This window comes from Rhopalosiphum padi, chromosome 1 (assembly GCF_020882245.1).
Source record: "Rhopalosiphum padi isolate XX-2018 chromosome 1, ASM2088224v1, whole genome shotgun sequence".
NCBI classification, from domain to species: domain Eukaryota; kingdom Metazoa; phylum Arthropoda; class Insecta; order Hemiptera; family Aphididae; genus Rhopalosiphum; species Rhopalosiphum padi.
In genome coordinates this window covers 65015893-65032442 of record NC_083597.1, presented here as the reverse complement: position 1 = coordinate 65032442, position 16550 = coordinate 65015893, and the positions used below count along the sequence as shown (strand labels likewise).

Below are 16550 nucleotides of genomic sequence, written 5' to 3'. Positions count from 1 at the left end.
TTTATAAATAATTATATTGAAATTATTTTATATGGTTCAGAGATAAATTAAAATTAGCACGAATTCTGATACTAAATAAAGTTGCCCAAGGGTAAATGAAAACTAGGACTATTAAGTGAATCTCTTTTTATATATTCTACCAATGTTCATACACAAATAACAATTTTCTCCAACATTATATTTAATACAATATTAAATTGCGTAAATAATATAATTTAATCAGTAATACTTTGTTTCCGCATCGTCACGGAGCTATTAAAAAAATATCGCTAGCTGGCCGCACGATACTCGCGGACGTGATGAAACTTAATAATGTATGTGATATAGAGGAACGGGTACCTACAACTACAAGAAAAAAGAGTAAAACCGTATTATGGGAGTGCGCTTAGGAACGAAACAGATTGTTATTTTACAGAATAAAATATACACAGTAAAAGCATATGGATTATAGGGGGGTATGAATGTATGATCATACCTTGACAAAGGACATAACAGTTTTGGGAATAGCAATACATTACATAACATTAGACGCAGGCGGCCGTGAATGGGTTACGCCATGCGTATGAAATACAATATAATATAAACAAAGAAAATGGTCTTATCTGGATGGTGAGTGACAACACTGATAACAGCAGATGACTCCTGGACGACGGTGGCGATGTTACGACACTGATACCAACCCGTAGACGACAACGGACGGCGAGCGTCGGACACAACTAAGTAGTTGACTGCCAGGAATAGATGAGGCACTCACAAGTCACGGCGGATCATTGCACCACAAGGCCACGGATAGGGATCACGTGACACCCAAATAGGACGAACGAAAAACACGACGGGTTGGCGAACGGGAAAACGCACTCAAAGTGACTTATAAACCACACCGGGGAGTGCGTTAATAATATACGTGTACGATCGACTCGGAACAAGAGAAAACACTGATCGACGTTGACGACGACAATAGTAAAACAGTAAGCGCACCGACACGCGCGAAGTCGAACCGTCCGAATAACGCAGGTACAACGATGAACAATATATAACGTCGTACGGAACAAAGGAAAATGTGGTCGAAAACGGATCCGTACACCGAAAATGAAACACCAGGCGACAACGCGAGAGTTTTCGGCCAGTAAAGCACGGGCGTGCGTACGGAATTGGTTGACGACGCGGGTGGCAACGATGTATCGTGGGCTCGTAGCGGAAGAGAGCTTCACCGAAACGATCAGTGGATGGGGTTAAACATCGTAAATGTTCGACGTACGTCGGAGTAACGGCAATGGCACACAAACAACTTCGTTATTGAATCTAATGTAATATATGCATTCAAAAAAAATAACAAATAAACTGAGTGATGTAGATTAGTTGTAAATGTTGGAATTACCGTGTGATGATATTACAAGAAATCGCGATCGAAACTATATGTTTTAAATCAGCGAGAGTCAACAATTTTTAGAATAAATTCCAAGTATCATTAGTCACTCAAAATGCTTTGGATAATTCATAATTTAGTATTTTTTTACCATATATTTAATAAACTCTATTATAGATTGAAAACAATGACAACTATAATATGAGCAATGATATAGAATATTTTAAATTATTTAAATACTTACTACTTGAAATATATTCTTTTGTGAATAATCCTGAAAAACGTATATGATATTAGTGGCAGATTCAAGGGGCGGACCGATGGGCCAATACTCCTGGCAATACTTAGAAATTTTACATTTATTCTTAGGAAGCTGATAAAAAAAAAACATCTAACGCATATTGGAGTTCAAATAAAATTTTTCACTGCTTACTTTAAATAAGATATACTAAGTTTACCATTTACGGCACTAACATTTTTTGTGGTGATTTTAATTATTATTGTAACAATAGTAAAAGAAATTATATTATTTATATTATATTTTTGTAATATAATGTTATATTATGTCCATTTATTATACAAGATTATACTACATTTTCCATAATATATACATGAAACAATTATTATGTACATAATACACTTTAATATTATAAAATTAATAATAACTAATAATCTATGGGATTCGTTAATTAATATTCTTAAATTTAAGTTTGATAATAGGTAGATTATACCATAGACCTGATGGATTATACAATAATTTAATTAAAGATAACAAAACATTCTACTGAACGTAAATTGTCTATGTTGTATGTATCAGATGTGTAGCCAGGAATTTCAAAAAGGAAATGTTATTCAAAATTGATTGACAAAATTATACACAACAAATTAATAACTATATGTATACTTTGTACAATTGTACTGCACGTACTTGGTGTAGTGGGCCAACAACTGGTTGTCGAAAACACAGGTCGTGTCGAAATAAAAAGTGTCAAAATATTTCGAAGTGCCGTTTATAGTTTTAATTGAAAATATTCAATAAGTCCAAATGACTAAATTCTGATGTAGACTGACGTGAGGGCGCTAACCCTGATAATTCATGTCTATTGGAGTCCTGTCCAGGGTCCCTTATATAGTCAGTGTCCCCCGATCTACTAAACATGTGTCCTCTGGCCTATTCCTAAGTGCGTCATTCGTTCTCACGCTATTACGCATTTCAGGATGCACGTGCGATGATATATTATATGGCATCCAGTGACGCTTGCCCACGCGCGTGTGGTCGGCCTCGCTCGAGATTCTCAGAACTCGAGATAATTTGAAATCATATTTTGATTATAGGCTTATAATAATATAATGTATCGTGGAGTTCGTTCATCTCCGAAGGTTACAGTCATAAGTATGTTTTTAACCCTCCTATTGTCTAGGCCTAATACGTTACCACCCAGATGTGTAAATACTCCCCCATTACATATAGATAGTAGTATTCTTATTGCGCGTTATGTTATTAAAATATATGGGTAATTGTTATCCTAAAACTTAAGACTACGTCGTAGTATCCTTTATTATGTATCATATTATTCGTATGGGACATCAGAGCACGTAGCATTGTCTACGCACCTGGTATATATCTAAGATGGAGATAACATATGCATGTCTGGCGTTCTCCTAATAATTATTAGATTTTAACAAATTTATAAATTTTATTTCTGTAGTTTTTTTATTTAATCAGTTGGTAGGACTTTAAAATTCCAGTAAATTTCCACAATAAAGCTTTCGAGTGATATTATTCACGGTCCGTATATTTTACTGAAAAAAATTATATTTTTAAACCGTATATGGAAATTATAGTCCTAATTAATAAGTCATCAGGCAGTCTGTGACTCCAAAAAGGTTGAGAACTACTATTTTCATCTATGTTCAAAAGTAACATTAAAAACGTATATAATTTCAAAATTAACTAAGACATGATTTTATTAATAATTTTTAACCTATAAAAATCTACTGCATTATAAATCTACATAACATTGAATTATTTTGAAAGTTTACCAATTTTTGTATTCATTTCAGTCACTTTATTTTTAAATTGCACTAGAAATAATAAAACATGACATATTGTATTAGACCACGCGCATTATATGTTGGTATAATTTATAATTCTTAAAATGTTTAAAATCAAAGATCTAACGTATTTTATGTTTCAAACACGATTCCAAATGTTTTAAAAATTCTATTGATGTTAAAGCGTTCGTATTTGGTCTTTTCTAAAATTATGAAAACAAATATAAGTGTTTATTTACGTAAAAATATCCAGTATATATTGTTTAATTGTTTTGATTTACGAGTATAATTTGAGAAGAGTTACAATTTCTTCAAAAACAGATTATTCGTAAATATTAAATTTAACGTTTCATTTGAGTTGTGTATATATTTTTTAATAACTTACAAATACACGTGTATAACAATTTTTCTCGTGTTACATCATTTAGTTTTTTACCTGTTAAAATTATATTAATATCAATTTCTTAATAATCCAAAATTGGTATATATTGTATAATTTTTACTGTACCTATATTATTAATTAATCTTACGTAGGTAAATGAGTCGTTGGATAATATTAAGTTGCTTATTTATTAAACTTTTGCTATCTAAATCTAAGTATACTAATGCTAAGGGATCTAATAATTTTTATCGTATTGTATACATATTAAATATAACCTAAATAACGAAATAAACTTTTAATAACAGGAAAAAAGTGCATCACACTCTTGTACATATGAATTATATGCATTACAGAGTAGATTAACATTTTTTTATTAGTATAGGGTATGTAACATTATAATATTTACTGATAATAATAATAATAATTTACGAACTTATTTGTCGAATAATTTCTTCGCGGGTTTGGGCTAAAAAAAAATACCAACCAAAATTAATTATTAAATATTTAATAATTGTAAACATTTTATATTCAGAATTGGAGGAGTGCGCAGGGAGACAGAGGTTCTCTACTATTTTTTTCACTGGAACGGGGGAACGGCGTAAAGTTTTTTTTTTAATTATTTATTAAGGACTACAAAAGTAGCAAGAGTGATGTGTGACGATGTAGAATATTGGAAGGAAATAAGTTGAAGAGTGTGGGAGCTAGTATCTTACTCTGCGGGACACCTGCTTTTATGTAGTGGATTTGTGAGAGTTTTTCCTCGCAACGAACGACAAAGGAACGATTACATAAGAAAGATTTCATAATTAAATATTAGGGGCTGGTAGGAAACGAATTTCATTAAGGAGACCTGTGTACCAGACGTGGTCAAACGTCTGGGCTACGTCGAGGAACACACCTGTGTAGTACTGGGTTTTTTCGAATTTTTGAGAAGGATGATAAGAGATTGATAGGTCGTTAAGGAAAGGGTAGGTCTGGGGATTTATCATGTTTCGGAATAATTATAGAGTGTTTCCAGGAATGGGGAATAAAGGAGAGACAGAAAATTGAGTTAAAAATAAAAGTTAAAAGTAAAATGATTTTTTTGGGTTGATGTTTTATTCTTCGGTTTGTTAATAGTTATGCTAGGTTATAGGTTTTTAAATTTGATAATCTAGGTACAGGAGAATAGTTAATTTAATATATCGATTATTTCATTTAATCGAACATATCATAATTACTAGGTATGCAATAATTTTGAATCCAAATGTACGATTCAAATTAATTCAGTATCAAAATTTGAAGGACAACATTATTTAATTATTTTCTACTTAAAATACATAGTAACAAATAAAACAATTTACTTACTTTTCCTACTTTTCAGCAATACAATTGTACTAATCACTGATTTATACCCTATTTCTACAATTATTAGGCATTAATTATTTTATATAACCAACTTCAAACGAGATATTTTCAATTTTTATAAAAACTACATTTGAATCAAAATGGATATAATTTCATGATTTACAAATATATTGCATTGATTTACAATAATATAATATTATCAGTAGATAATCTCTTATTTTTTGTATTACCATTTTTTTCGTCCACTAAAATAAAACATACGTGAGTTAAAATAATCATTTATTACAAAGCCACTGAGAAGTGGTGACTTTGGTTTTAATGGTACAAAGAAGTCCAGTTAAAACTGTATACAATATTATGATCGTTATAATCATTTAGATTATTTTGATTAATTAAATTCAAAGTATAACACTCGGGATTTTTGATTAAAACAGACATGAATTAAAATGTTATCAAATATAATACTTGTATTAAACTCAATAAAACATTTATTAAATTAATTAATTATTTACAAATAATGTTTTCATTAAATTTAAATTTAAATACTTCAACGGGTAGTAAATTGTGTTATTACTAATTATATCTGTAATATATGATATGGAAATATTCAAATATAAAATGATTACTTACACAAAATGTCTTTTATTTCATTTAAACGTTCTGGAACTGAAATACACGTTTACATATTAATAATTATGTTTTAATAATGTATAAAACAAGCCTTTAAAAAATATTATCAAAAGATAATAATAAATTAATAGTATTACGTATTATAAGTTGCGGCAGGCCGTTGTTAGGCACTGGAAAGAGGGCATTTACCCGAGGTGCAATTATACAAAAGGCAAAATTTCATCGAGTAGCATTTTAATTCTCAATTAAATCATGATAATTTACAAAAATAAATATCTGTCGTTTATTTTTAGCGTAATCGCAACACACTTCTCGTCACGCAATCGCATATTAGTAAAACGGAAATCATGCTGGGGAATTTATTTATTTTTTTTAATTAATGAGGATTTCATATTTTTATGGTAGTCAAAAAAAAATTTGGATGAGGTGCGCAAATTTGGTATTCTGTCTGGGGCGCTACTGGTTCTTTCTACTGCCCTGAGTTGTAGTACATAGGTTACAGTATAACACTGTAGCCTATCTGTTCGGACATGTTATGTGCTAGTGCTGTGTAATCTATCTCTTATCGCTTTCGAGTTATGGGATATCATTGATAATATTAATATTATCATTTTTTTTTTAAATTATTGGTTATAATTTTTTTCGATTTAAATTTCAGTTTCAAAAATTAGTATTGTGTAACGGGCATGTAATTTTCAGAATTTGTACGATTTATTTTATAATAAGCACTTGTCCGTAAACGCCAAATTGTTTGCCAAACATTAGATCAGGATTATAATGATCGATCATTATAATATGATTTGCTTAAGTGTTTAAAGTTCTATAAACTAATCCAATCCATCCAACATATATAATAGTAAGCCAAATTTAACTACGATGGATTCTTCTTGATCCGTTAATTATATTTCGACGATAATAACAAGTTTCTAAAAATTGAAAATTTGCAACCATAAGGCCTTGGCAAAATTATGAAACTACTGGTCCAAGTGAAGAGGAACGAGGACATTATATATAAGGAAGTGCGAAACATATTTTGTTGATGTACTATTATAAGTATATTTAAATATTATGTATTGCGATAATATAGACTATCTAATTTGTAAATATCTTTATTATTTTCTTGTGGAACCATGTCCACATAAATAAAAGCAATCTTATACCTACGCTTATTTTCGCTATTTTTATCATTAGGGTTTAGCTTTTTTTTATTTGAATGTCCCACGCGGAAAAAATCTTAGCTAGCTAGGTTCTCTTTTAATTAGAGCTGACCATCCGATGGCACATCCCACCGGAGGTTCTGCAATAATAATAAAATCGTAACTTTTTTATAATCAAATGCAAAATATCAACAAAGCATACCCTACAAGCAGCAAATATCAAAATAAAAATAAATCATATAAACATTAAATTTCATCAGCTTACTCTTCAGGCCAAAATATCACCTAATCCAAATTGCAATCATTTTCCCAAAGTCTATGTAGCGTTTTTATAATAGGAGGTTATTTTAATGCTAAACTTACCTAATATTGTAATAGATACACTACCACAAGTGGTAGATAATTTCATACTTCAATATTAAAAAATAAATTTTCTATTATTTCCCCTAAATAAATAACTTAATGGCCTTCACATGAAAACAAATCTCCCGATATTCTCGATTTTTTGATAACCCAAATCCAAAATGGTTTAAAATACAATACAAAAACCTAAATCACCTATCAAGTGATCATTCTCCCATATAGATAACCGTACTCGACCCTTCCCCTAGTAATTATCTTTTATAGGTTAGGTTAGGTTTCCATAGACTAGAAACTATTTCAACAAAAACTATACAATTCACTGTCCCTCAATATTTTAAAATAAAATGTTTTCTCGATATCGACAATGCAATCTCCATATTAACCAAATCAATTAAAAATGCAGAAGCAAGTGGTTCCATCCCCTCCTCAAACAATATTTTGCCAAAATATCATAATTCACTTCCTCCATTCTTAGTAAATCTTATCAAAGCATAACGTCAGGCTAGATCCTTGTGGCAAGAACAAAATATCCTAGACACAAAACTACTTACAACCATCTATTAGCCGATTTAAAAACTCCATTAGTAAAATACAGATCCGAAAAATTTAGTAAATATTGAACTACTCTGACTCCAAACAATGGTTCACTCTGGAAAATGACCAAAAGTCTATTCAATCATCGTGATAACACACCTCCTCTTGAACGACCCGACAAATCATTAGCTATTTCCGACTTAGAGAAAGCAAATCTGTTTGTTAATCACCTGTCCTCAATATTCTCTCTTCATCCTGACCTAAATTTTACGCCTGATCACGCAAATCTAGTTAACTCATTCTTGTCTTCTTCTTTGCCCATGTCTTTTCCCGCAAAACCGATTTCCTCTGGCGAAATTGTGTCAGTAATTAACAAGCTCCGTCCAAAAAGTCGCCTGGGCATGACCTAATTACAAAAAAACAGCAGAAACTTATCAAAAAAGTCAGTCCTGTTTACTCACATCTATAATATTATGTGCCTCTCGTCTTACTTCTTTCCTACATGGAAGTATTCAGTTATCATAATGATTTCTAAAGCTAATAAGCCTAAGTACCTCATCAGTTCTTATCGTCCAATCAGTTTATTACCCAAATTTGCAAAGCTCTTCGAAAAACTAATAATACATAGAATTACGCCACTAATCAATCAACATGGTAAATTACCAAAATCATAATTCGATATCCGTCGCAAGCACAACACAATCCACCTCCATCCTTCACTATATTATTTAATAATTAAATCATATCTTGAAAACCAATCTTTTTCAGGTCATCAGAAAAATAATTAATCACTGTTCAAAATATTAATGCTGAAGTTTCCAGGGTAGTGACCATTCACTAGCCTCATTTTCTGACGACACAGCGATACTTACGTCAAACAATAATTGTGATATCGCGTCACAAAATTTGCAACTATACCTAAATAAAATAGAATCTTGGACAAAAAACTGGAAAATCAAAATCAACGTCGAAAAATCCGGTCAGACGAATTTTTCCCTAAACAAAATGGAATGCTCAACACTAAAATTTAATAACAAGTCAATTCCACTTCAACTGTCAACCAAATACTAGATATCACTCTTGATATCAAACACATCAAACAAAAAAGTTAACAACTTAACTCTCGCCTCTATCTACTTAGACCACTACTTAAATAAAATTTAAGTCTCACAAATAAACTACTGCTGTACAAAATAATTATCAAGCCAGTTTGGTCTGACGGCATACAAATTTAGCAAAATCCTCCAACATTCGGCCTATTTAAGCAATCCAATTAATTACCCCGAGACCCTGAAACTTATCACTGGTGCTCCATGGTACATAACCAATACAGCCCTCCATAATGACCTAACAATTTTAACAGTAAATAAGCTTGCAAAAAGCAACTACAAAAATATTGATTCCAAACTAACCAACCATTTAAACCCCTTTTTTAAAAACATGTCCTCGCTCACATTACCACATATTACTCGTCGATTCAAAAGAAACTGGTTTAGAGACCTCCTAAAATAGGGAAAATAATTCTGAGGTTCTGTTAATGAATGGTCTCCTCTTCACATGATTCTTGTTTCTATATACTTTTTCTTTTATGTTATCATTATTACTTATTGTTTTATTTTGTAAACAAATTAAATATTTAAAAAAAAAAATAAAAAAAAAAAATGTAGTAGTATCATACGCATTCGTAACGTACCCAAAAATGGTTTATACATTTTAAAATAATACGAAATACAAATATAAACATAATAATTACACGACGTGGATAATTGCATATTATTATAATAATTCGTATCACCCCGATGGCTGTATTATATATTAACTAAGGATTGAAGTGTAATTTTATTATTGTTAACGTCGTTCAAGCAATGCCACCGCTGGATTTCGATACTTTATAGCCGTGGTGTTGAATTATTTTTAAGGTGACCATTGAATTGGCTCCCAATATTAGGTAAAGTACCTCATCGAATATTGAATTGGCTCCCCAGAAAAGGATTATATTGAATTGGCTCCCAATATAATTTTCAACAAGTGGTTCTCATAAAATAAAAGTTGGAAAAGTACGCGACTTTAATATTTTTAGCGACCCAGGGCCGGGTATACTGTTTGCAATTATCTAATCGTTTATCCGATAACGCATTATAAATGGTCATAATCATATCATATATCATTAGTTCGTCGCAATTCGTCGCAATAATCGCAGTTCATTGCAATTTGTCACATTTCGTACCTACATATATTTAATATAAAATAAATTCAGTCGAAAAAATGTTTAGTGAAAAGGGAGATTAATTTTTATAATAAATAAGTTTAAATTTAGCTATCATAAGCTTCTCCAAAATGAATTTAAACGATTCAGATGTACTAAACGAGGATGCACAGCTTATTTAAGAATTTGTAAAAACGAAAATGTTGTATGGGAATCGTCCAATATTAATCATAGCCACAATCCAGATGAAGAAAACAAACTTGAACGCCAAATTATTAGTAACGGACTGAAAAGAAAAGCCATCGAAAGTATATGTGAACGCCCTTCTAAATTTTTGCATTCGTACTTAAGGGAAAATTCAACAAATTCAATTACAACGCAAGATGTTAAATACATCAAACATAATATGCTTCAAGCTCGAGCTTCAGTACGTCCAAAATTACCCAAAAATAGACAAGAAGTGCATGATATTTTACAAACCATGGATATAAAAACATATGACGGTAAACAGTTTTTACAAACGAATGATGCTGAAAAAGGAGTGTTATTTTTTAGCACAGAAGGAAATTTAAAAATTTTAAGTAAGTTGACTACAATATATTATGTTGATGGTACTTTCTCGTGTTGTACAAAATTTTTCTACCAGTTTTTCACAGTCCACGTAATAAAAAATAATCACTATATACCTTTGGTTTTTACTTTACTAAAAGATAAAAATCAAGAATCGTACATAAACATTTTTAAAATTATCAATAATTATTGTTTAAATTATAATAATCAATTCGAAATAAAAAAAATTTATGTTGATTTTGAAGTTGCTATACATAACGCAATAAATGAAGTTTGGCCGTTGAGTGAAATTCGTGGTTGTCGGTTTCACCTAGGGCAATCATGGTACAGAACAATCCAAAAACTGGGCCTTTCTACAGAATATGAAAAAAAAAACAGAAATTGCTGAATATTTGACGTATATATTTAGTTCTCCTCACCCAAATATTTACAGTTTCTTGGATGTATTGTATGGTATTCAAACGGATACTGAAATTATAACAAGAAGCTCCAATGAAGAAAGACCACACAAAAAAAAATTCAAGAAAAAATACAATTTATATAGACAGTCAAATTCAGAAATATGACAATGGTATAGTATCAAGATTTGAATATATAAAAATTCTTGAAAATAAATTTAAGCCTACTAAATAATATTAAAACAGTGCAGGTCAGTGAATATTTGTATATTAAATTATAGTACATAAATATTGTATATTTTTATTAAATTATTTTTTATTAATTTTATTTTTTATTATTATTTTAATTTATTTTCAAAAAATTTTGATAACCAATTGATTTATAAAATAAATGTGTAGGGAGCCAGCTCAATGCATAAATCTTGGGAGCCAATTAAATACGTAAAAATAACGATTACCTGAGTTAGGGAGCCAATTCAATAGCTCCGATTTTTAAAACCCAATAATCTGATTGTTTCATATTAATAGAAAACAAATTTTACAAATGCATTAGCGTATATGTAGGTAGGGTAGGATGTAATATGCATAAAATATTTGAGGAAGTGTACTCAACAACTGTTAAATCTAAATATAATTTTCTATATGTTTACATATGTATAGATTTATTCCGTGTTAATTATACACCGAAATAAAAATATATTATTTTACTGTTATCATATTTATTTATTTATATTTTTCCAACAAATGTTGTATTTATCCTCAATTTTTCTAATTCGATTTTTTTTCTTCAAAAAATAATAAATAAATGTATATTTTGATTTTAATTTTTTTTTTATAATGATTAAAGTTGAAAAAAATATTTGTCTAAAAATATAACATTTATGAACACTTACTTAAGCATGTGAAAAAAAAGTTGAGTGTATCCTCAAGAACTTTTAAATTATATTCTTGAGCTAAAATAAAAATTAAGGTTATAATTAGTTAACACAAATTAGTAAAATTAAAACATATTTTTTGTAAACTGATAGAATATGATTGTATCCATATGTGGGCATCTCATAAGTAATAGTCACTCTATCATATATATAAATTTATATTCCTTGGAGTTATTCTTGACAGAAGGCTAAAATTATCTTGGTACGTTAAAAAAATAGCAGCCACGGCATCTAGGTCTGCAATGGCGCATGCTAGATAAAATCGGTGGCCCTTATCAGTGGCAAAGAAAGCTTCTCTTTAATGTGCTCAAATGCTAACTACTGTACGCTTCTCCAGTTTGGTCTAAAACCGTCATATCAGTAGTGAGGACTTGGATCAATCTAGTAAGACCTCATAGACTAGCCAAGCTAATGGCGACCAGAGCTTACAGGACAGTATCAGATAAGCCTGCCTCTATTTTAGCTGACATGTACCTGTAGACCTCTTGTCAGCTGAGAGGTACAAGATACATGCAACACTCAACAACGTCTTGCCAGCTGGAAATCCACCAGTATCGCACAGAGAAATTAAAAAAAAACAGAGACTTAATATAGCCGATATAGGTCCTTAAAATCTAAGTCTTTTTTGAAGGTGCTGTAAAATGTTTAGTTTTTTTTTTTTTTTTAAAGACCAGTAGTTATTAACTATGTACAACCAACTCAGTTGAAGGATAACCATACGATAATCACTACTCCACTAGTCGGTTGTTGATTTTTATTCTCTTTTTTTAGCTAGTAAAATTAACTACACTAATAACATTTCACATAATTATTTTCAAATACAAGCAAATGATTTTAAAATACATTTTCACAGTAGAAAATGGAACAATTTTTTATTTAAAATTTACTAAAATTTACTTAGTATAATACTTATTAAAAATATAAAATAAGTAATCTAATTTAAAAATAAAAAAATAAATATAATATAAAACATTTTAGAGCAAAGATCAATCGTTTCTTGTGCTAATTAAAATGTGACGCTACTAATATAAACAAGTTATCTAGTTAAGATTAAAGATATAGAAAATTACATATATTTTTAAAGAAAAGATATAATATCTTAAATGCTAAAAATCTCTAGGCATATTTATAAATTGTTTTCTATAGCATTGTTAAAATTTGTTCAAACAATGTACTTTAATTTTAATTAACTTTATCTAGGATTGTGCATAATATGATGATCTTTGATATTTTTTTATTAGTTTTAGACTTACTCGAATTTTGCAATAATTGCATTAGGGAAATTTGTCCAAATTCTAGTAAATAGGTTAATGGGTATATCAAATTATCAATGTATTCATTATAGACCAACCAAAAATTCCACATTATTGAATTAAACGGAAAAATTCCAGATTATAAACTCGTAAAAGTTTTTATACTGATAAGCTGATACTTTTTAATTAATGATAGACATGTATTATATTTTGACATTTTTTTTATGTATTTGAATCAGTGGTAATCAAACGGATGAGGGAGGGGATGATGAGAATAGATCTCCCCAAAACGTCTATTCTTTAATATTTATAACAATTAAATTATTTTATATTTTTATGTATACTGTACTATAATGTTAATGTATTTAATTTTTTTCTCAAAACAACGCCCCCGATTATTATCTAGATTTTAGACTCATTCTTACTGTTAATATTATTAATATTTAGTTGCGTATACAAAACATACGGGAATTACTCCGCTCGACAATCGTAAATATTCAATAACAACTCTTCACTTGTTATAAATAAATTACCTACTAATTTACCTTAATTTAAAAAATTGATGTTAGGCATAATTAGTATTAAGTGCATAACCATAAATTATATTTTAATGATTAAATACGTATATTACGTTAAATGTATCTCCTTGAATAAAGACATATATTATAATATTTTTGGGTATTATTTTAACTTCAAATAGTATATGATTACAAATACAAATTTATTAATATATAGTCTTTAAGGGTTAAAATCTATATTGAGGTCTTTGAATTATTATTTACACATTTTTTACGCATAATTTCAAACAAAATTAAATATTTACATGCCATCTCCGGATCTTTATAAGTATTTTCACCTAAATTTAAAAACATTTAAATTGTCAATATTTCAAAAAAAAAAAAATTATACACAAATCTTATATTTATATTTGATGTATGGTGGGGAACCATACGTTTTACACATATTTTGTCATATTATGTCATACTTATTTTATTTCTAAAGATTTATCATTTATGTAATAAAGGTGTATATAATTTCATTAAACAGATAAAAAAAAAGAGTGGATAGTGAGTATTACTCTGCAGTGTAGTAGAGGTGGACTACATGTCTCTATAATGGATGTGTTAAATTTGAATGCAATACAGGTATCATTGTATACAAAAAACGATTTTGAACAGAGATGATTTGTCTGTCTAGGATATTATATTATATATTTAAATTGTAATATATATATTTTTTTTGATACAAGTAATTTATATATATATCAACTTCTGGTGAAACTTTCAAGTTTTTACGACTTTTTGAATAACAACTAATATTTTAAATCCTTTTAGGTTATATCGTTATTTTACGTGATTTCGTAAAAATTTAAATTTATTACGCTCATAAAATGTTTTCTATATATTTTTACAGTTATTGGAAGGAAAACTTATGGAGAATCTTTTATTGGGTTTTTTAACCTTAGATATAAATCACAAAAATGTTATGAATTTTCAACTTCAAAATTCCTTGTAAGTTTTCGTAATTTTGATATACCTATTTTGTAAATATTTGAACTTTTAATGCTTATAAATAAAAATTTTGACTAACGATTTTTGATTTCTTTTTTACTACGATAAGAACAACTTATGACAAACCTTGTATTAAGTTTTAAAGATTTTTTGAAAAACCAAATTTTTTTTCGATATTTAAAAAAAAAAAAACTTAAAAAAAGTCGAAAATTTTAATTGTCTATAAGTAGCTTAAAAAGGGTCAAAATATGAAAATTTAATCATAAATATATAACGCTAATATAAACATTTGGTGAAAACTTCAATTATTTATAATGATTCGTTTTTAAGTTACAGCAAAATGAAAAAATCACTTTCAAGATGGGACATAAGTCAATTGTGATGATAGACAAAAAATTTAAATTAAAAAAACACACATCATCTGCACATAGATACTCCGTATAGAATCTAAAAAAAGTTTCTTTAGGATAATTAGAAAACGTAAAATTATAACTAACACAGGAATAATAAATGGATAAGTATATGAAATAAAATTACAACCCAATATTTCTAAGTCATCGTTCTAAAAAAAAGAAGAAATATCTATATAAATGGTAGATAATTTGTTTCATTCCACCTAAATTTACGGCATTACATTATTATCATAATACATTCAGTGGCGTATTTTCAATTTTTTTCTGGGGGAGGAGTTTAAGAAATCCGACAAAAAATGTATTTGATTTATCAATATTGGGCGATAAAGAACGTTTTTTTGTTGTATGTGGTTCAAGAATTTGTAATGTTATTAAATGTTAGGTTTTGTCAAATATATGTTTTTATAATATCACAAATCAGAAACCAATTTATTTAAAATTAAATATTCTATATTAACTCATTTTATACAAAAGGTTAGTTAAAATAAAAATGATTGCATTTGACGATTTGCAAAACGATTCTATGCAATACCTATGCATTTTCATTCAGAGACATTTATGAACCGACATACATCACAGAGACATAGATTACAGTTAAAGCTGTAGATAGAAATTTAAAGAATAAATAATATGATTTTTTAATTAAAAGTTTAGTATATAATTTAGGTTATACGAATATTATGACGCCGTCATTCGTAAACGAAAAACAAACACGAAGTAAAATGTAGATGATTCTACAATTGCATTGTTTACAATGTAAAAAATTCAAATAGATTAATAATAGCTATCTATAGAAATACATTATCGGAGAATGGTATGTGTCGTCAATTTCTGGCGATAAGAATGTTTCGACTGTTTCGTAAATTATTGATGTTTATCGAATACGGGTATTTTATAAAGTACAATTAATGGGTGCACATGGTTTGCGCACATTTACTAAAATTACAACTCATTTGCGCACATTTTTACAACTCGTTTGCGCACAGATTATTTCTTGTGTAACCACTGGTTTGCGCACACATTTCCCTTCCCACTTTTACAGACTTAGGACTGTAAATGAATATTTTAACTTCACTGGTGTGGTTAAAAATGTATTTTTGGAGTGCTATGTGTTAAAAAATATGTACAAGTAATTTTTATTGTAGCGGTAATTTATTTATGTTTATTTTAATTAGATACCTACTTATTTCAAAGGTTTACCTTGGAAGCGGTTGCCCATTTGTTCCAAGTAATTTAATTGATCAATTTCGTTATTTGTATACTTTGTCCACAAATTTTTCATGTACTCAATTGTTTGTAACATTTCTTTCCGACGATATTTATTAATATTCATTTTTATTGAATTCAGTTTAAGATCAGTTTCTCATTGAATGTTTAAAATAACATCTATTACTTGGTATACGTGTGGATGAGGGTTATAGAATTGATTA

General features: G+C 28.9%; 1 protein-coding gene across 1 annotated transcript in view; it reads right to left on the bottom strand.

The window, feature by feature from the left end:
- The window catches only part of LOC132918031 (uncharacterized), a 225907-nt gene that overhangs the window by 198410 nt on the left and 10947 nt on the right, over positions 1–16550 (bottom strand). The window contains exons 6-10 of the mRNA XM_060979081.1: positions 14020–14052; positions 11902–11961; positions 5781–5816; positions 5381–5395; positions 5176–5204 (exon numbers count right to left, since the gene is read on the bottom strand). Coding sequence (XP_060835064.1) covers positions 5176–5204; positions 5381–5395; positions 5781–5816; positions 11902–11961; positions 14020–14052 — 173 coding nt within the window. The remainder of the gene's footprint in view (positions 1–5175; positions 5205–5380; positions 5396–5780; positions 5817–11901; positions 11962–14019; positions 14053–16550) is intronic.